Source organism: Scatophagus argus, chromosome 8 (genome assembly GCF_020382885.2).
Source record: "Scatophagus argus isolate fScaArg1 chromosome 8, fScaArg1.pri, whole genome shotgun sequence".
In the NCBI taxonomy this organism is placed as follows: Eukaryota; Metazoa; Chordata; class Actinopteri; family Scatophagidae; genus Scatophagus; species Scatophagus argus.
The window spans coordinates 23,917,116-23,933,284 of NC_058500.1; the positions used below are offsets into that span (position 1 = coordinate 23,917,116).

The 16,169-nt window shown below is 44.7% G+C and overlaps 1 protein-coding gene across 1 annotated transcript in view; it reads right to left on the bottom strand.

Annotated features, from left to right (window-relative positions):
• Nucleotides 1-14,519, bottom strand: part of skia (v-ski avian sarcoma viral oncogene homolog a) — a 73,540-nt gene extending 59,021 nt beyond the window's left edge. The window contains exon 1 of the mRNA XM_046397967.1: nt 13,148-14,519. Coding sequence (XP_046253923.1) covers nt 13,148-14,053 — 906 coding nt within the window. The 5' untranslated portion in view covers nt 14,054-14,519. The remainder of the gene's footprint in view (nt 1-13,147) is intronic.
• Nucleotides 14,520-16,169: the final 1,650 nt, after the last annotated feature.

Genomic DNA, 16,169 nt, shown 5'->3' on the forward strand with positions numbered 1-16,169 from the left:
CCACAATCTGACTGATTCGGCATCACACATTTAATTCACTGGAAGGAACCGCTCACACCTCCACAAAACCTGAAAGACATCAAGGCCTTTGCAACCTTTCTCCTTCATTTTAAGGCTTGGAAATAAAATCCAATCCTCCTGTTGTAAGTTGTTCTGAATAGAAGCCCTTCCTACATGCATACGATGTGAAATCACACCAGGTGTGTGTATGAAGTATAGAGAGAACATGCGTGCTTGTGCATTCTCAACTGTGGGTGTGCGTCTGCTGGACCCGAGATGTATTGATTGCTGCAGGAAGTGGAATCTGATGTTTCACAGCACTTCCTGAGCTGGATCGCTTTGCCACTGACAGTGAAAGCAAGAAGAGGGTAGGGTCTGCCGGGGTGGAGGAGGGGACTGGGCAAGGGGAGTAACCAGTTCAAGAAAACATGGAGCGTTGAGAGTAGAGAGAGAGAGAGAGAGAGAGAGAGAGAGAGAGGAGCAAAAGACAGACAGACATAACACCTCTGCTTCTGTCCTTGGGTCGAGACTAAACACTGCCTCCCTCTCAGCTTCTTCTCAGAACACTGTCTCTGTTCTGTAGAAGCCTTAACACCCTCCTCTCAAACACTGTGTCTTGTGACATGATGTGCCCAGATAACATCTATATCTAGACCGCAGCGTGCGCCTCGGCATGGACAGATGCATCTGGGCTGACCACTTGTGATGGGATCTACCCTCCATTCGATGATATCTGTGAGAAATGTAACCACTTCCAAAGAGACAAAAACATTCCCTTTCACAACAGGCTGTGCTGCCAGAGAGGAGGATGAGGCAGATATTTCATCCTCACCTCAGTTATGATCTTTGTATCCTTGTCACGGATTTGCACAGTATGCCTATCAACCCTCATTAACTGTGTCTGATTTAATTCCAGGGCTAATCACACAAATTTAATTACCTCAATTTTCTGTTTTTGCAAGATATTTATTTCGTCTGGACTGAGGGAATGGTGTCACTGTAATGTGCACGAAAGGATATTTTGAGTAGAATGTAATGTTGGTGAAAGTTGTCATGACAGTAAGATAAACTGGAACTAAAAAGGAGATGAATTAGTGAACAAATACCTGTTTCTTTACTCAGATAGATTATTTAAATGGACTAAAAAGTTTGCAGTGATATTAATAACCTGGATTTTAAATGATGGTGCAATTCTTTTATTATTTTAGATCAATGGTTGCACATTTGTATTTGAAAATATGTTAACGGGGTAAAATAAATTGTGTCAAAACAATAAAATTGTCCCCAAGATTGAATTTTTGCCAGACCTACGATGTCCCTTGGTTTCACGCTACAAAGTCAGTCAGGTATTCAATCACTGCACTGAGGGTTGCATTTGCATTTGTGCTGGCACATCAGCACGTCATGGTTTCACACTTGCTGAAAAAACAAACAGCAATGACATAACGATGCCACATCAAGCCCTGTAACCCAGAAACCAGGTGCAACATTCCATAAAAAGAAAATTCTGCACTTCAGTCATAAAAAAAAAATAAATAAATAAACAGCAATGGCCCGAAATCTGATGGTCTTAATCCTGCAGCACAGAGGCCAGAGGCAGTCCTAGAAAGTAGTCCTATGTGAAGACATGCACCGTCGTTGTGATAATGCTGGTGGGAAAAGTGTGACTGCCATGCAAACCGCAAGTGCTTTCACACACACACACACTTCTGGCTTAATCCTCTACCGAGCCGTGTAGACAACCAGCAGCCATGCCTGTAGGAGGACAAGGAGGGAGGGAGAAAAGGAGGAAAGGAGGGAGGGACAGGGAGGTGGGGGGTGGTAGTGGTGTGGCGAGGTTCAGTTGCATCCCTGACCCCTGTATTTGTGTGTGCATGTGTGTGTGTGAAGATAATTAAACAGGGCAGACAGATGAGCCCAGTGAGAAGGCTAGAGGTCACATGGGATAAGTCAGCTTGTCAGACCCCCTCCAAACACACACACACACACAAACACACTGACAGCAGATACATATAAATTGCAGTGGGCTTTATATAAACACTCAAGTTGGCCTTGGCAGTAGCTTCTTTGAAGGAAGATGCTGAAAATTACTTCTTTGTGTTCATTGTGGCTACACACTCCACGTATTACGCTGTCTCAGAGATCTACAATTACATTAATTATAAGCCAAGGGCTTCAGAAGGTCTATTGTCTGCTCTGTAGGAGTGGTACAAGTGTATGTGCACGTGTGTGTGTGTGTGTGTGTGTGTGTGTGTGTGTGTATGGAAAGGGGGTGCCTGGAAAGCCATGTGTACGTGGAGAAATTTGTTTAGATCTTTTCGGGTTTTACAATAAGAACTGAATAGTGTGGGTGATGGGGGGAAGGGTGTGGGATGTGAATTCAATGGGTTGAGTGGAAGAGGGGGTTGGTTAAAGAACAGGAGCGAGTCTGGGCCTGGAGGAGTCTTCCTGAACCTAAGAAGCATGCATCTGTGCCAGAAGGAGGGATCTCCTTTCAGCATATTGTTTTATTTAGCATCTGCACAGCCGCTTCATTTGCCAGAGTGCGGCTGGGATGGATTAATTCAGGGGACTGGTGACTTGGAGGGGAGAAATGGCCCAGCCAATCTAGAAGAAGGATGTTAACCGCATTATAAGCCCGAGTTTCCAACACTTCATTCCTGTCGAGTAAACTGAGCCTACTGAGCCCCTACCCCTTCACTGTCTCAGCCGAGAGGCCCTGAATTGCTCAAACATACACACACACACACACACACACACGTACAAACACACACACCTCTTCCACCTCAACTTCCTGACAAGCTGCAGCCGAGGTGTGGCCGCAGTTCATTGACTTTGCTTCTGTTTCCAGGCAGCCCAAAGGACAGCCGTCTACTTCTGCTCAGCCAGTCTAAACTTTTCTCCCACAGCTGTGTTTAACCCTGCACTTCAGTCTGCACAGGAACCAGCCTAAACCTGCCCTTAACTGACTGGTTTCACTTCAAACCCAATGATCTCACCCTTCAAACATTGCATGTGCCACACTGACTCCATTGGCCCTCTTTCAGTTCAGTTTTCAGTTTTGCGCGGCACTTCTTACGAATGACTCTTGCGATAAACAGAGAAAGGTGAGAATGGTCAGTCAAAGTTCAGAACAAAGTTGTTTTGTTGGATCAGTAGGGCAGGTCGGTCCACCTCCTGATTAATCCAGTTTAAGATTAACCCGTCCTGCCTTGATATAACTAAGAGTGGCTAGACACAACTATGAATCAGCGCAGACTGCACAGATCAGATCAGATTTGGGGAGGACACACCTTTTCCAAGAAAAGACAGTACTGAACCTATTGCACCGAATGAGTGAATGTCTCATTTATTCGTATATTTCCCTAAATAAACCAGTCAAGAAAAAAAAATAAAGGTATGTTCCTCTCGATCAGTGCTGACAATTTTTTAAAGGCATGTTCATAACCCTGCATTAAGACTCTAACACACATCTACTGTAAAAAATATCCTGTATTGAACAATTATTATTTCTTATTTATTTTGAACCCAAACTGACTTGTTTTCAGAGATAAGGGTTAAATAGGTATAATATGAGTAGGGCAGCACGATATGAGGAAAACCCGTAATGTGTGATAATGACATATGGTTGATTTGACTTATAAATCAAGCGTGTTGTTCATATCATGATGGCGATGAAAATAAGATTTATTTTTCATGATTATATCAGAGTATATTTGGTATTTGTGACAATCTGACTTTGAAAAGTCAATTTGTCACGTATTAGGAATGAGATTTTTGGACTGTTTCATGACTTACAAAAACAGCAGAAGGCTCAGAAGGCCTCAGACATCAGAAGGCTCCATCACGTTGATGGAAAGCTGGCAGATAGTGAACAGTCACAGCAGGACTCTCTTCAGTTAAACCTTAAAGCACCACATTATTGTTCCAATTTAATTCTTTTATGTTCGAAAATTGAAATTGTTACCAATAGATCGTCAGTTCATGTTAACAAAAAGCAGGCTGTGTGTTTGATGGCTACCTCCCCTCTTTGTTTGTTTGTGCTGGACAGCAGTGGTGATGACGTTTCCAGGAAAGATGAGCAAACAGACGTAAGAGGGAGGACGGAGGATGGAGGAGGGGGAGGCAAACAATGAGCGCTGACTCAGGCGCTTTGGGTGCGCTGATCATCCCACAGCGGAGGGGGTGGGGAAGGTTTATCACCTCTATCTGTCCCACAATCACAGATCTACAGCTGATACCCACCACAAAAGAGGTGACAATGGCTAGCCGGCGGACTGCAACCCCACCCCAACACCACCACCACCTCCTGCACTCAAAACAATACCTCATAGAGCTCCTGGGAGCTGCCCTTCCACATGGCTGAGGCCAATCCAGTGTGACCCCCCACCCCCCACCATTGCAAAAAAAAAAAAGCACAACAAAGAGGCTTCCCAGGAATCAGTCTGCCTCCACAACAGCAGAAAACACTCTTATCAATGTCTTCTGTCTGCCTTTGGTGTGGCCGCCACAAGCACGTTTTAATACATGACACACCATCATTTCAGGCAAGGCAGCGGAGTACTTAATGTTGTGTGAAGCATATTCTGTGCTCAGAGAACTACAACTGTAATGGACACACACAGAAGAACAAATCTCATTAGTGATGAGAAACATTTCTCCAGTCACTGGGACCATGCAACATTTTGTGATGGGACACAATCAAAGCCAGTCCAGATGTACTGTGTAAACTTGGTCAGTACTGGCAAACAGTTTCCTTGAATTTTACCACCACAGTAAGAACAAGTACATTATGCACTACATAATATAACTGTGGTGAAGTGTGGTAAATATAACAAGAATAAGAATTAATGATTCCAACAATGCATTTTGGGCAAAAATTTCTATTAACGTGACCAGAGTGTGATGTTCCTGAAGGTATGTTCATGTTTTGTCATGGGTTCTCAAAGCCGAATTCCACTGGGATTTGTAGGATAAAAAAGATACGTGCGGAAAACAGCCTCCTCAGAGGTCTCTTTCTGCACAGTTAGATTCACCGTGTTCAATTTGTAGAAAACTACATATAAAATAAAAATTCATATCTCTCACGACTTTCACCATCCCATCCACTTGACAGAAATGTTGCAAAGCTGCTGAGTTAACTCGGCAGCTTCCTTCTTGTAAAGAATCGTGCCAGTTCAATCAGAAATAAGATTAGTGCAGTTTATTATTAGCTTGAAAATCTCCGTGTATCTGCCTTCCCTGACTCCACCTGTGGGAGGATATTCTAGGCCATGCCTGGTGGATGCTGTGTTACACACTGTCAGTCCTGCTGACGAGTCTGTGTGAGCGTACACACGCGTACACGTGTGTGTCCATTTGCACGCGATTCTGTCTGCTTCTGTATTCATTATAAGACTAAGGAGGCACATTGCGGGGGTGGGATCAGGGTGCTGTGTGGATGTCTGTGCTCATACGTAGTTTGGCGTGTGTGTGGTGGTGGTGGTGGGGGGAGGCATCACTGTGGGAGACAGGCAGATGGGGATGGAAATGAGTAGGCAGCGAGCTCATGCTAATCTCCTCCTACAGCTCCTACAGCTGATCCAGGCACAAAACACGCACGCGAGTGACTGCACACGCTCGCACGCACGACTGAAAATCATACAGTCGACCAGCCCCAGAGAATCTCTGGTGTGTGCACAATCACACACCAAATGAGGCAGAGAATGCTTTTGCTATGCAAATTTTCCCATGTGTCTCACATGAATGTTTTGCGAGGTAAATCTGCAAAAACATCTGAGTGTATCTCACAAACATGTCATTTCATGACATCATGGTGCTGATGTAATGAAATTTGTTGGATAGTAGCGTCTGTGTGGATGCATGAATCTAGACGCCTTCGTCAGACAGCCATCTGCCCCGTGGGAGTTGCTCAGCAGAACACGATTGGCCGCTGTGCTTCAAGAAAAGCAAGGGGTGAGCTGGGTCATCTCTTCATTTGGGGAGGTAAAGGTCATGTGGTGTTGGCTGCTCTCTCTAACATATGGGTGCACAGGGGGGGTAAATGGACGGGGGGTTGGGCAACTCCAGAAGCCAACACCACTGTCATACAAAGAGGAGTCCCGGGCTGACGCAGCACAAAGTAAACCCACCATCCCACCATTCCATCTCGCAATGAGAGCTACCCTGCCAGCATTTTCCAGCTTCAAATCCATATCCTGACCAACAACCAGTGCAGTCTATTGTTTTACATGTACTTTTAAAGTAGAAGTGGGAAACAAATCCAGGATCTCAGTTTTATCTGTGTGGCAGACTAATACAAATGTCCGTGTCCCCATGCAGACCTACACTACACTAAACTCACCAAAGAGGAATAGTTTGGCTTTCCATATTTACTGATCAAACATCCCTTGGGGAACATACCTTTTATTCAGTAGCATGTCAATAACACATTATTGTGATGTTATTGCACAACATTCAATACTGTTTATTTGTTGTATATACATTTTTATATTTATGTTACTTTAACATAATTTGTATAGGTTATGTATAGGTCATTTCCCAGGCTGGGATCAATAAAGTATATCTATCTATCTACATGCCATAGAAGGTCTTCCTTGCTGTTCTAGCTGCACTTAACAAACTGGTCATGAACATTTCAGATTTTTAAACTCCACTATATGTATTCATATGCAAATGACCAAAACCGCAAACTGAGTAGCCCGAAGCTTTCTGCCACTCGAGTGTGATCCTGGCCTTACACTGGGGCATCACTGATGCAACCCCGGTGAAGAAGCAGCAAGGCAGGTTAAAGGAGGCCACACGCTAGGGGATGGTGCGTGGGGATGTGTAGTTAAGTCAATAGTACACTTACAGTGCCATGTGTGTTGATGAATATTTCAAAGACCCTCTCATTAAATAAACACACTGGACATCACCGCCTAAGGTAACCTATCATCAATACTGAATGTCCACAAAAAAAAAAAATTGACAGTGTCGTTTAAAAGCCAACGGTCAGGCAAGACATTGAATTGCACCATCTGAGTGAGAAAGAGCTTCCCTTCCATGCAACACCTGGAGGAGGTCATCGGGTTCCTCATCGTGTGCTGCTCTTACAATAACCCCAATGAGACACGCTCATGGTGCTTCAAAGATTTAAGAATAGCTACAGTAGGCTTGTTAGTTTCACGCTTTATCGGAAGGCTGTGAATATTGTGAGAGGGGTTTCACGGAGTGGCAGGAAATACTTCATTTCCACACGTGCTCCTGGCTCCTCAGACGCATTTGCTCCGAGCTTTGCGTGCGCTACTTTCTCAGACAGCTTGTATGCATGGTTGCCTGCAATAACGGCATCATGGACTACTTCTTGTGAAGCTTTTTTCTTTCCGCTTTCTTTGAATGGACGGTGCGTAGGTGAGAGGTAGCCCACTATCCCTCGAGAACCTTGTTTTCATCTTTCCTGCCTGTTGTCACCTCATCGGCACAAAGACTGACTTAAGTAGCTCTTCGTTAAGTGTGGTACCCAGCCAGCCATTTGTCACACAGAGACACTGCTGCTGGCTGGAGAAGCCAGGGAAGCCAGAGGGGGCTGAGGCAAAGAGGTGGGCAATATGGCCAAATCTTCTCTCATGTTATGTGAAATTTTTATACCACTGTAACAATTTTCTTGTTCTCCTCAAGATAGCTGCAACTTTGACCTTTTTGACTTCACTGGGCGTAACGTGGATGTGTGTGGCTTTGGTCTTTTGAACCACTATGGGTCCACAGTGCCTCCTAAATTAAAGAATAGCTGGTTTACCATTAATTTGTATTCAGGTTTTTCTTATGAAGTTGAATTATTCTCTCAAATAGAGAACAACATATTCTTTGCACCTTAAAATTAGATTGAGGGGATCAAATTCTCAGTAGTGTATTTGTGTAACAATTTTGTGGCTAACACTGATACCTGCGATTGTGTGATGACTGTTTTCAACCCCTTGCTATGAGAAATGCAATGTCTTTCTAGAAAAAGGACAGCTGGATGCTTGTGCACGATCAGGTAGCGACTGGGAAAACCCCTTCTTGTTCACAGAACTTTAAAGGCTTTGAAACAAACAGTGTCTTTAGGGAGACGTGCTGTATGAAAAGAATCACTGATCTAGATTCATTTCTCTGCTGCCACTTCAATGGCAGCCTTCTGAAAAAATTATCCAGACAACACAACAAGCGATATAAGCTGTGATGCTCTGACACCCTGACTCTCTCTTCCTTTCTCATGCTTGTGCTTTCCTGTCCACGGTTGTTCTGGTAACGCAGGGCGAGACAGACGTTTCAAGGCACATGAAAACAGCACAGACTTTTTATCTTGCACAACTGATGCCCAAATTTTTTTTTTTGTGGAGAAGCCTCGGAGCAAAGTCGCTGTTCGCGGAGCATGTTTTGCACAAAAGGAGAAAAGAGCAAAGCAAATGTAGTTTTTCTAACTGATTTCCTAGACAGGCTAAGGAAAATGAATTAGCTTTTAGAAAAGCAGCAGCTTTAGTGAGAGTAATTAGCAAAAGTTTGAGCACACAAACTGAACTATTAATTAAAACAGCCTCATTGTAATTGACTTAAATTTGCATATCACTGAGTCTAACAGCATTTAAAAAAAGAGTTTTTCTTTTTGTTAGGAAGAAGCCTCTGTCTGCAATCAGTTCCTTCAGGTCAGCCCAAAATGTATATGCAGATTTTATTTTTGGCAAAATAACCAGGCCACTAATGCTTATTTTAATTATTATCACACTGAATCAATTTATCTTTAATTTGTCTTGACTACAAGATTTTTCATTTACTTTCATAAATGACACAGAGAGAAAAGCAGCAAATCCTGACATTTAACAAGCTTGAACCAGCAAATGTTTGGCATTTTTGCTTGAAAAATGACTGAAATGGCAACTAATTTTCTCTCAATTGAATAATCGATTAACTGACAAATGGTTACTGCCCAAAAAATAAATAAATAAATAAAAAATCACGTAATGTATTTCAGAGGCAGCGAGCCAGTGAACTCAACTGCAGGGGGAATTTCTGTGTTCGCCTGTCACTCCAGTTTAATTGATGGAGTTTTCAATCACACTTAACATAAAGACACTTGAACGTCAATGTGGCATTGATCTCTCTGAGCCTCAGTCATGCCTCACAGTATGGACTGACTGTCCTCCATTAGAAAGCCAGACTGGCAGCCTGGTCAGGCAGCAGAACTCATTAAGCCAGCCTAATTGAATTGGTGGTTTCCTCCTTTCCAAAGCACAGAGGACACATTCTAAACTCCACTGTTTGTCAGGCAAAAAAACAAAAAACACCATAACAGAAAATGGAGCATCTCTTAAAAACACTTTTCCTCACATCACTGCAGGAAAAAGCTCTGCAGCAGGCTTTTTACACATTTTCCCTGCCATGAAAAGAGAATGAAAATATCCCATCAGTAGCCATTGAAATGCACAACTACCAGCTGTTGTCCTGTCCACTGCGTGGACATTGCTGGCTGTCAGCAGGCTTAGCCAACACTGCGCCTTGCATATGAAACAGGACATGAGCCTATATCCCCTTGGGGAGTTCACTTCCTCTGAGCTCCCTCCACCACCACTGCCCCACCTCCCTCCTGAAACAAGCGGCCCCTTCAGCTGGAGACCAGATATCCCGAACAGCAGCGGGGGCTTCTCAGGGGTGGGGGAAGTATGGAAGTAAAAGGGGAAGTTTCAGCTCCTGCGCATTAAACGGCAGCCAAAATATTTGAGCGCAATGCTTTGGAACCAACCCCACGAATGACAGTTTTGTCTCCTTTCTGAGGGCTAGTCTGCATCAGTTTCAGCTTTGTTTTTCTACAATAAGCCACAAGCTAAAGCATGGAAACAGTCTAAAGGAATGTGCTGGGTGTCAACACAGCAACACAATGTGGAGCATAAACACGAAATGGCTTCTGCCCTGCTTTATTGTTCTGACTGTATGCTTTATAGCAGCCCGTGTCTAAACAAATCACTTCTCACCACTTCAGAATGAAAATTAATCACTGGATAAGAAGTAGATCGGGGTTTTTCTGACTGCGTGCAACATTTAGCACCCGGATTGTGGTTGACTGGAAGGACGTATGCATGGGAACATGTTTCCTTCAAGTCCAGCTCGAGTGTTTTTATATGCCAGTTGAGTAAAACGTCGTCACCTCTCTGAAGGAGTGGTGCGTCTGGAATGTAAGCTTAAACTGGCTGCCTGTCTGCCTCCATGACCTCATAAAGGTAATGCTGCTCTGTTTCTAAAACTCAAGGAGCTGTTACAAACAAAGACCGAGACTGAGCAGGATCCTTTTAGGAAGGCAAAGAAAAAAAACCCGAAAAGGTCTGACGTAAACTTGCTGGTTCTGAACCAAGCATGAGTCAAGCTCGGCAGCAAGCAACCCCCTCCACCCTCTGTCTCCAATTCTCTCTCTCATATCTCTCTTAAACAGACGGACTGTGTAGAAATCACATCATCTTGAGGGTGAGTTATAAAGTTAGCGACATACTAAATCTGCAGCCACAATCCTTATCTAAACATCCTGATGCGGAAAGCCACTGATTATGTGTGCAATCCACATGTGTACCAGCCAGAAACCAAAAGAATCACGGCCAAGAGCTGGCACAAGGAGCTCGGAGAGGGTTCCACGCCCAGTGCATAAACTAATTTCAACAATTCAATAGTTTGCTTCAATTACTCATTGCTGTGTTTACAGCCAGCGTCGTGGCTCGCGTCACACAACACAGTGAAAGGAGAATGAACTTTTACTGGGAATTCACAATTCCACAAAGTAAAAGTGTAAAAAAAAAAAAAAAAAAAAAAAAGCATGCTGTAAAAAGGGAAAGGCTGTTTTTACCCCACCAGTCTGTGATTCACTTGTGTGTGTGTCTCAGAAGGAAGCTCTCACAAGAGCGTCTGCAAGGAGGGAAGTGCGGCAATATCACTTCCTGTGTCTGTCTGCATGCGAGACTGCTGCTAACGCTTTTGTAAAGTCCTCATTAATATTCACAGAGACACTCGGTTCCGCCGCTGACAGCACGCAGATGAGGGCGTTTTGGTGTAAGCTGAAAGGTAGAAGGCAGCGCAAATGCAGTCTAGCACTTTGCCTCACATCCTGCAAGAACATTTTCAAAGTGCCTCAGCTGTGCTGAAATGTGCTGACAAAGGAGAGCTCTGTTGCCATACGTTTAGCAATATTGCTGAACTCCTGCAGAGCATGGATTCCCTCATTAGTGTTTCTTGAAAAAGGCTACTTGAGGAAAAAAAGTCGTCGAATTAAAAAGTGGGGTAGAGGCTCAAATGAGCCTTGGGTTTAACACTTGGGTGCCCTGTCGGCACTTACAAAAATAGAAGAGGCCCCTGAAAGTGGGGGTCCTTGAGGTGTGCCCACTCGAGTCTGAATGAAAGTGTGTGCCAAGAGTGGGTATTCACCATGCATGGCAGTACTTTGGCGCTCTTCAGGACTTGAAGGGTCTTCGAGGATTTCTCTTTCTTTGGCAGATTCCTGTGAAAGAAGCCTCAGTGGAGGACTGAAGGGAAGCTGCTTGTAAACACTTCTGCAGTTGCTTTCTGTGCCTCATCAACAAGTCTGTTGCCCTCAGAAGTCCACCTTAGCTTCATTCAGATGGGAGCAAAAAGTAGGTAAGTGCTGGGGGGGGGTGCGTGTATGTCAGAGGTGGGTGGCTGGCTGGGTAGGTGGATGTTGGGGGGGGTGGAGGGTGTTTGCTGAATGCTCCCCTTTGTTGGGATCATATTATGTTTCCACCACAATACTTCTAAACCCTGCTTCATCAACTCCATTCATGTGTAACAGTTCATGCAAATAGCTGCACTGGCCTTTTTTTCCCCCCCGATGAGTGAGGTGGGGGGTGGGATCCTTTTATCAGTCTACCACCCGACTACACTCTCCCCAAACTCCTGCCTGCACACCAAAGTACAGATTATAATCCCATCAGACAGCTTTACAGGAAGCAGAGCTGGGGGGGGGGGGGCATGGAAAACCAGATTTGATGTCTAAACTGCTTCGCTCAATCAGAAGTCTCGCATGTGATCAGAAAACCACAGGAAACGTGCAAAGCCCATGAAAGCTCCAACACTGAATATTCAAACATTTTAGCCATGTACCTTTAAAACATGACAGCAAAAGAGATTCAGAGGATAGCAGCATCACTTCAACCCAGAGAAAGATGAGGAGGGTCTGACAGCCAGGACGAACCTTATGCACACATTTACATTTCATGTAGTACACAATTCTCCACACACACACACAAATATGACCAATTTTGAAAGACACACTGAAAGAGCAACCAAGCAACCTGAAATAAAGAGTGAGGAAGACATAGCTGCTTCAGCGTGAGTGTGTGTGTGTGTGTGAAAAGAGAGAGAAGGGGGGAAGAAATGCCAGTTAATAAGAAGCAGGAAGAAGTATTATTACCTCACTGACATCTGAATACACATTTAATCTACACACTCTCCCTAACTGTTGTTTACTAGTTCACATTGAGCCATCTGTTGGTAAATGAGATTGTATTTACAGTACAGGCCAATAAAGAGAAGCCTAAGAGGTGTTTCCCCAAATAATGGCTTTATTGCCACCAGAGGTGTTTTGTTGTCACTGCTGCATGAGGCCCAATTAGCAACAACGTGTCAATGGTGACCAAATACAGAGTGGTTCCTTATACAGACCCCCACGCACACTGACACAAGCGACGTCCACAGGATAACATTCAGCGCAGGATGCATTTTGGAAATTAGTCAATTGTAAGGATGAACACTTTCCATGCATTCTTTAAGTAATTCCACTTTCGTGCACCCACAGAGGACCCTCTGAAGAAGATCTGGGATTCAACGACACACCTGGAAAAATGTGGTGTCCCACCCACCCAATTACGGGGGCCATGCGGCATCGTATGGTTACACGGATCCACCTGCCTTTAAAAACTTGGTTAAAACTGTTTTAAACGCAACTTCAGATCAGCTTCTCCGCCGTTACAGGGACGAGTATGTGGTCACACAGTGTTATCAAGTTGAGGGGGAAAAAAACCTAATCAAAACGAGTTTGGAAACAAACCGAATCTTGAGCGCATGAACCGGAGCGCACACAGAAATGAAACACACGTGAAGCCCGCGGTGAGGCACAGCGTGAGGACCAACTCACCCTGGACGATGCTTTCCTCTTGTACTTGTTGGCGAAGTCAAATTTCTCCTTGATCTCGTCCAGGAGCTGCTCCAGACGGACCGTCTCCTCTTTCCCCGTGTAATCCTGGCCCAGGAGGATGTACGCCCTCCAGTTGGCCGAGTCGAAGCCCCAGTGGCAAGTCCTGTTCTCCTGCGCCTTGTGACTGTGCACCACGAACTTGTTGGTCGGGTACATGAGTCTACAGTCCATGCACTGGATGCATGCTGCATTGGGGCTAGTGTACAGCTCCGGCACAAACAAGCCCTTGCACTTGCCGAAGCACTCGTGGTAGACTTTGAAGCTCCTCTCGGTGAGCTCCAGCTCCAGCGAGCCTCCGCTCAGCTCCTTCTTGCAGCGTGGCGGGTAGGCGCCTCCGTAGATCAGGGCGTTGCAGAGCCGCTCCGCGTCCGTCTTGGTGATGAGGCCGCAGGACGGCGCGGAAAACGGCAAGATCCCCATGACTTTGAGGATCTCCAGCTGGTCTGCCGTGCACCGGGAGCAGTAGATGTGCAGCTCGTCGCACACCGAGTTGATCTGTTGCAGGGTGAAGTCCCGCAGCACCGTGTTGAGGATCTGCGGCAGGCACAGTCGTTTCTCCCCGCCAACTACAAAGCACGAGATGGTCTCTCCTTCCAGCACCGTCTCGCACCTCTCCGTGGAGCGGTCCGACGGGATGAACAACGGGCCCGGCATCACCGGCGGAGGCAGATGCTGTAGAACTGGCTCGGGCTCCTTACCGTCCTTTTTGAAGAGGAGCTCATGTTGCCACCGGGCAGAAAAGGCTGCCGGTCCTCCCAGAGAGCTCATAGAGCTGAGGTGAAACTGCTTGAGAGTTTGTTGCAGTCCCGGATGAGGCTGGAAGCTCTGCCGACTTACAGTCTCCATGTTTTTCCTGCAACTTTGGAAGCGTAAATCCTTCTTGTCGTCGACTGGGAATCACGAGAATCTATCCGTTTCTGAACCTGGTAAATCCACGGAGTCCCAGAATTGAGCAAAACTGCGAAGCGCTTCATCAAACATCCAGTAAAAGTCCTAGACGGCAAGTTTACAGTTTTATTCCTGTTACTACTGAGTGAACACCGGCCAGTCGCTCCCTGCAGCGGCTCGCCGACTGTCCATATCCGAAAAAAAAAACGTCTCTCCAAACTCCAGAGAAACGAAAAGTTCCGTTTGTCGAAGTCCAAAACGCACGATGCAAAAATGAAACAAAAGCGGGAGTTGTAAGTCGATACAGCTCGATTAAAAAATCCTTATTTCAGGCTCTTTCCGCTGTCGAGGACTGCAGCAAACCACTCCGTCTGCCCCCGCAGTTCACTCTGACTGTAAGGAGATGAGAAGTCTGAGAGCCAGCCCGCTCCCTCTCTCTCTCCCTCTCTTTCTCTCTCTCTCTCTCTCTCTCTCCCTCTCTCTCTCTCTCTCTCTCTCTCTCTCTCTCTCTCTCTCTCTCTCTCTCTCTTTCCCCTGTCTATAGCTCACTCCCTCGCGCTCCGTCTAGGTCTCTCTCTCTCTCGCTCTCTCTCACGCCTCCCCCCTTCCCCTCCCCCTCTGTGTTTGTGTGTCTGGCTCAGTCATTGAATCCCAGCCAGGAATGTGAGTGACTCTGCAGGCAGGCTGGGCTCTTCCAGGAACAAGCCATCACCCCCTACTGCCCTGCAGAGAGCACAGAAGAAGAAAAAGAAGTGAAGGAAGAGGGGAAGGCGAATGCTGCATTCATGATGTGTGGGAGAAAGTGTCAGACTTTCACTTTAAACTTTCTTACAGTAAATTCTGCACTACTGGAATGTAATTAAGTACACGTAGGCATACATGTACTTTACTTGAGTATTTCCAATTTTTACTACCCTACTTTATTTTTCTACTTCACTAGAATTCAGACGGAAAGAGGCCTATTGTAGGCTATTTATTACTCGAAAACCTTTTTTTGACAGCTAGATAACATACAAAGCAAACGGCAGACTGCATAAATATTCTAGTTCAAGCTCACCTTTGATCAAGCTGCTGTGATTAATGTCTTAAATTCTAATAACTCATTGCTATTATATTTTAATAGTATAGCCTGATGGTATAAAAAGGGCCATTTGGGCTAAAGAGTATTTTTACTTTTGATACTAATAAGTACCCTAGGCTAATATTTATGTTAATACTTCTGTAATTTTGTACATTTATGTTATACTAATTCTTCTGTACGTTAAACATCGGGTGTGTGCCTTTAGCTTGTTATTGATTGTTTTAACCATTCAAGAATTTTTACTCAATTGAGGGATCTGAATACTCTTTAAGCGATAAGTGTAATCAGGTTGAAATCCAGTAAATGGTTTGACAAATGCTAACTCATATCGTGTTGTACGAAGAATTTCCACCACGGATTTGGAATAACTTGGCTTTTTTTTCCAGTTATTATCTGCATTTGAGGTTAACATGCAGTTTTCCAGGGGCCTCTGTAAGTGAACGGGATTTCCACACAGAAGCTCGCATTTACCATCTTCCCCATGGGCTTTGAATGTAGCAGAGGAAAAGAGCGTTTTTGTCGAGAGGAGAAAAAACGCTCAGAGAGGATGGGTGGTGTTCTGCGAGACGTGACAAATTTAGCTTTGGAAAAGGAAACGCCAATTGCACGTCTGACTGCGGTTTATTTATTTCCCTTCTGCTTGAATGTGTTAAAATTGTTTGGCAAGAAGCTGCGAATAAACAAGTTTCATGTGTTGGCGACCTTGAGAGACAATCTTGCAAATGAAATGACGAGAGATTTTTTATTTTTTATTTTATTTTTTTGCTTTATGTTTTTTCATAGAGTAGCTTTCAGTTGGTAGGAGGGCTGTCAAATCACAAACACAGTTCACACAGATGTGCGTGTTTGAAACAGTTTTCCCCACTATTTTAACCATTACCCGTGGAAATTGTAGGCCTCATCAAATATCTACAAAAGGAACAGAATGTATAGAATTCACTTAGTTTTCTTAAATAAAAACATTGTAGCAAAGCTTAACATTTTCAGTTGCCA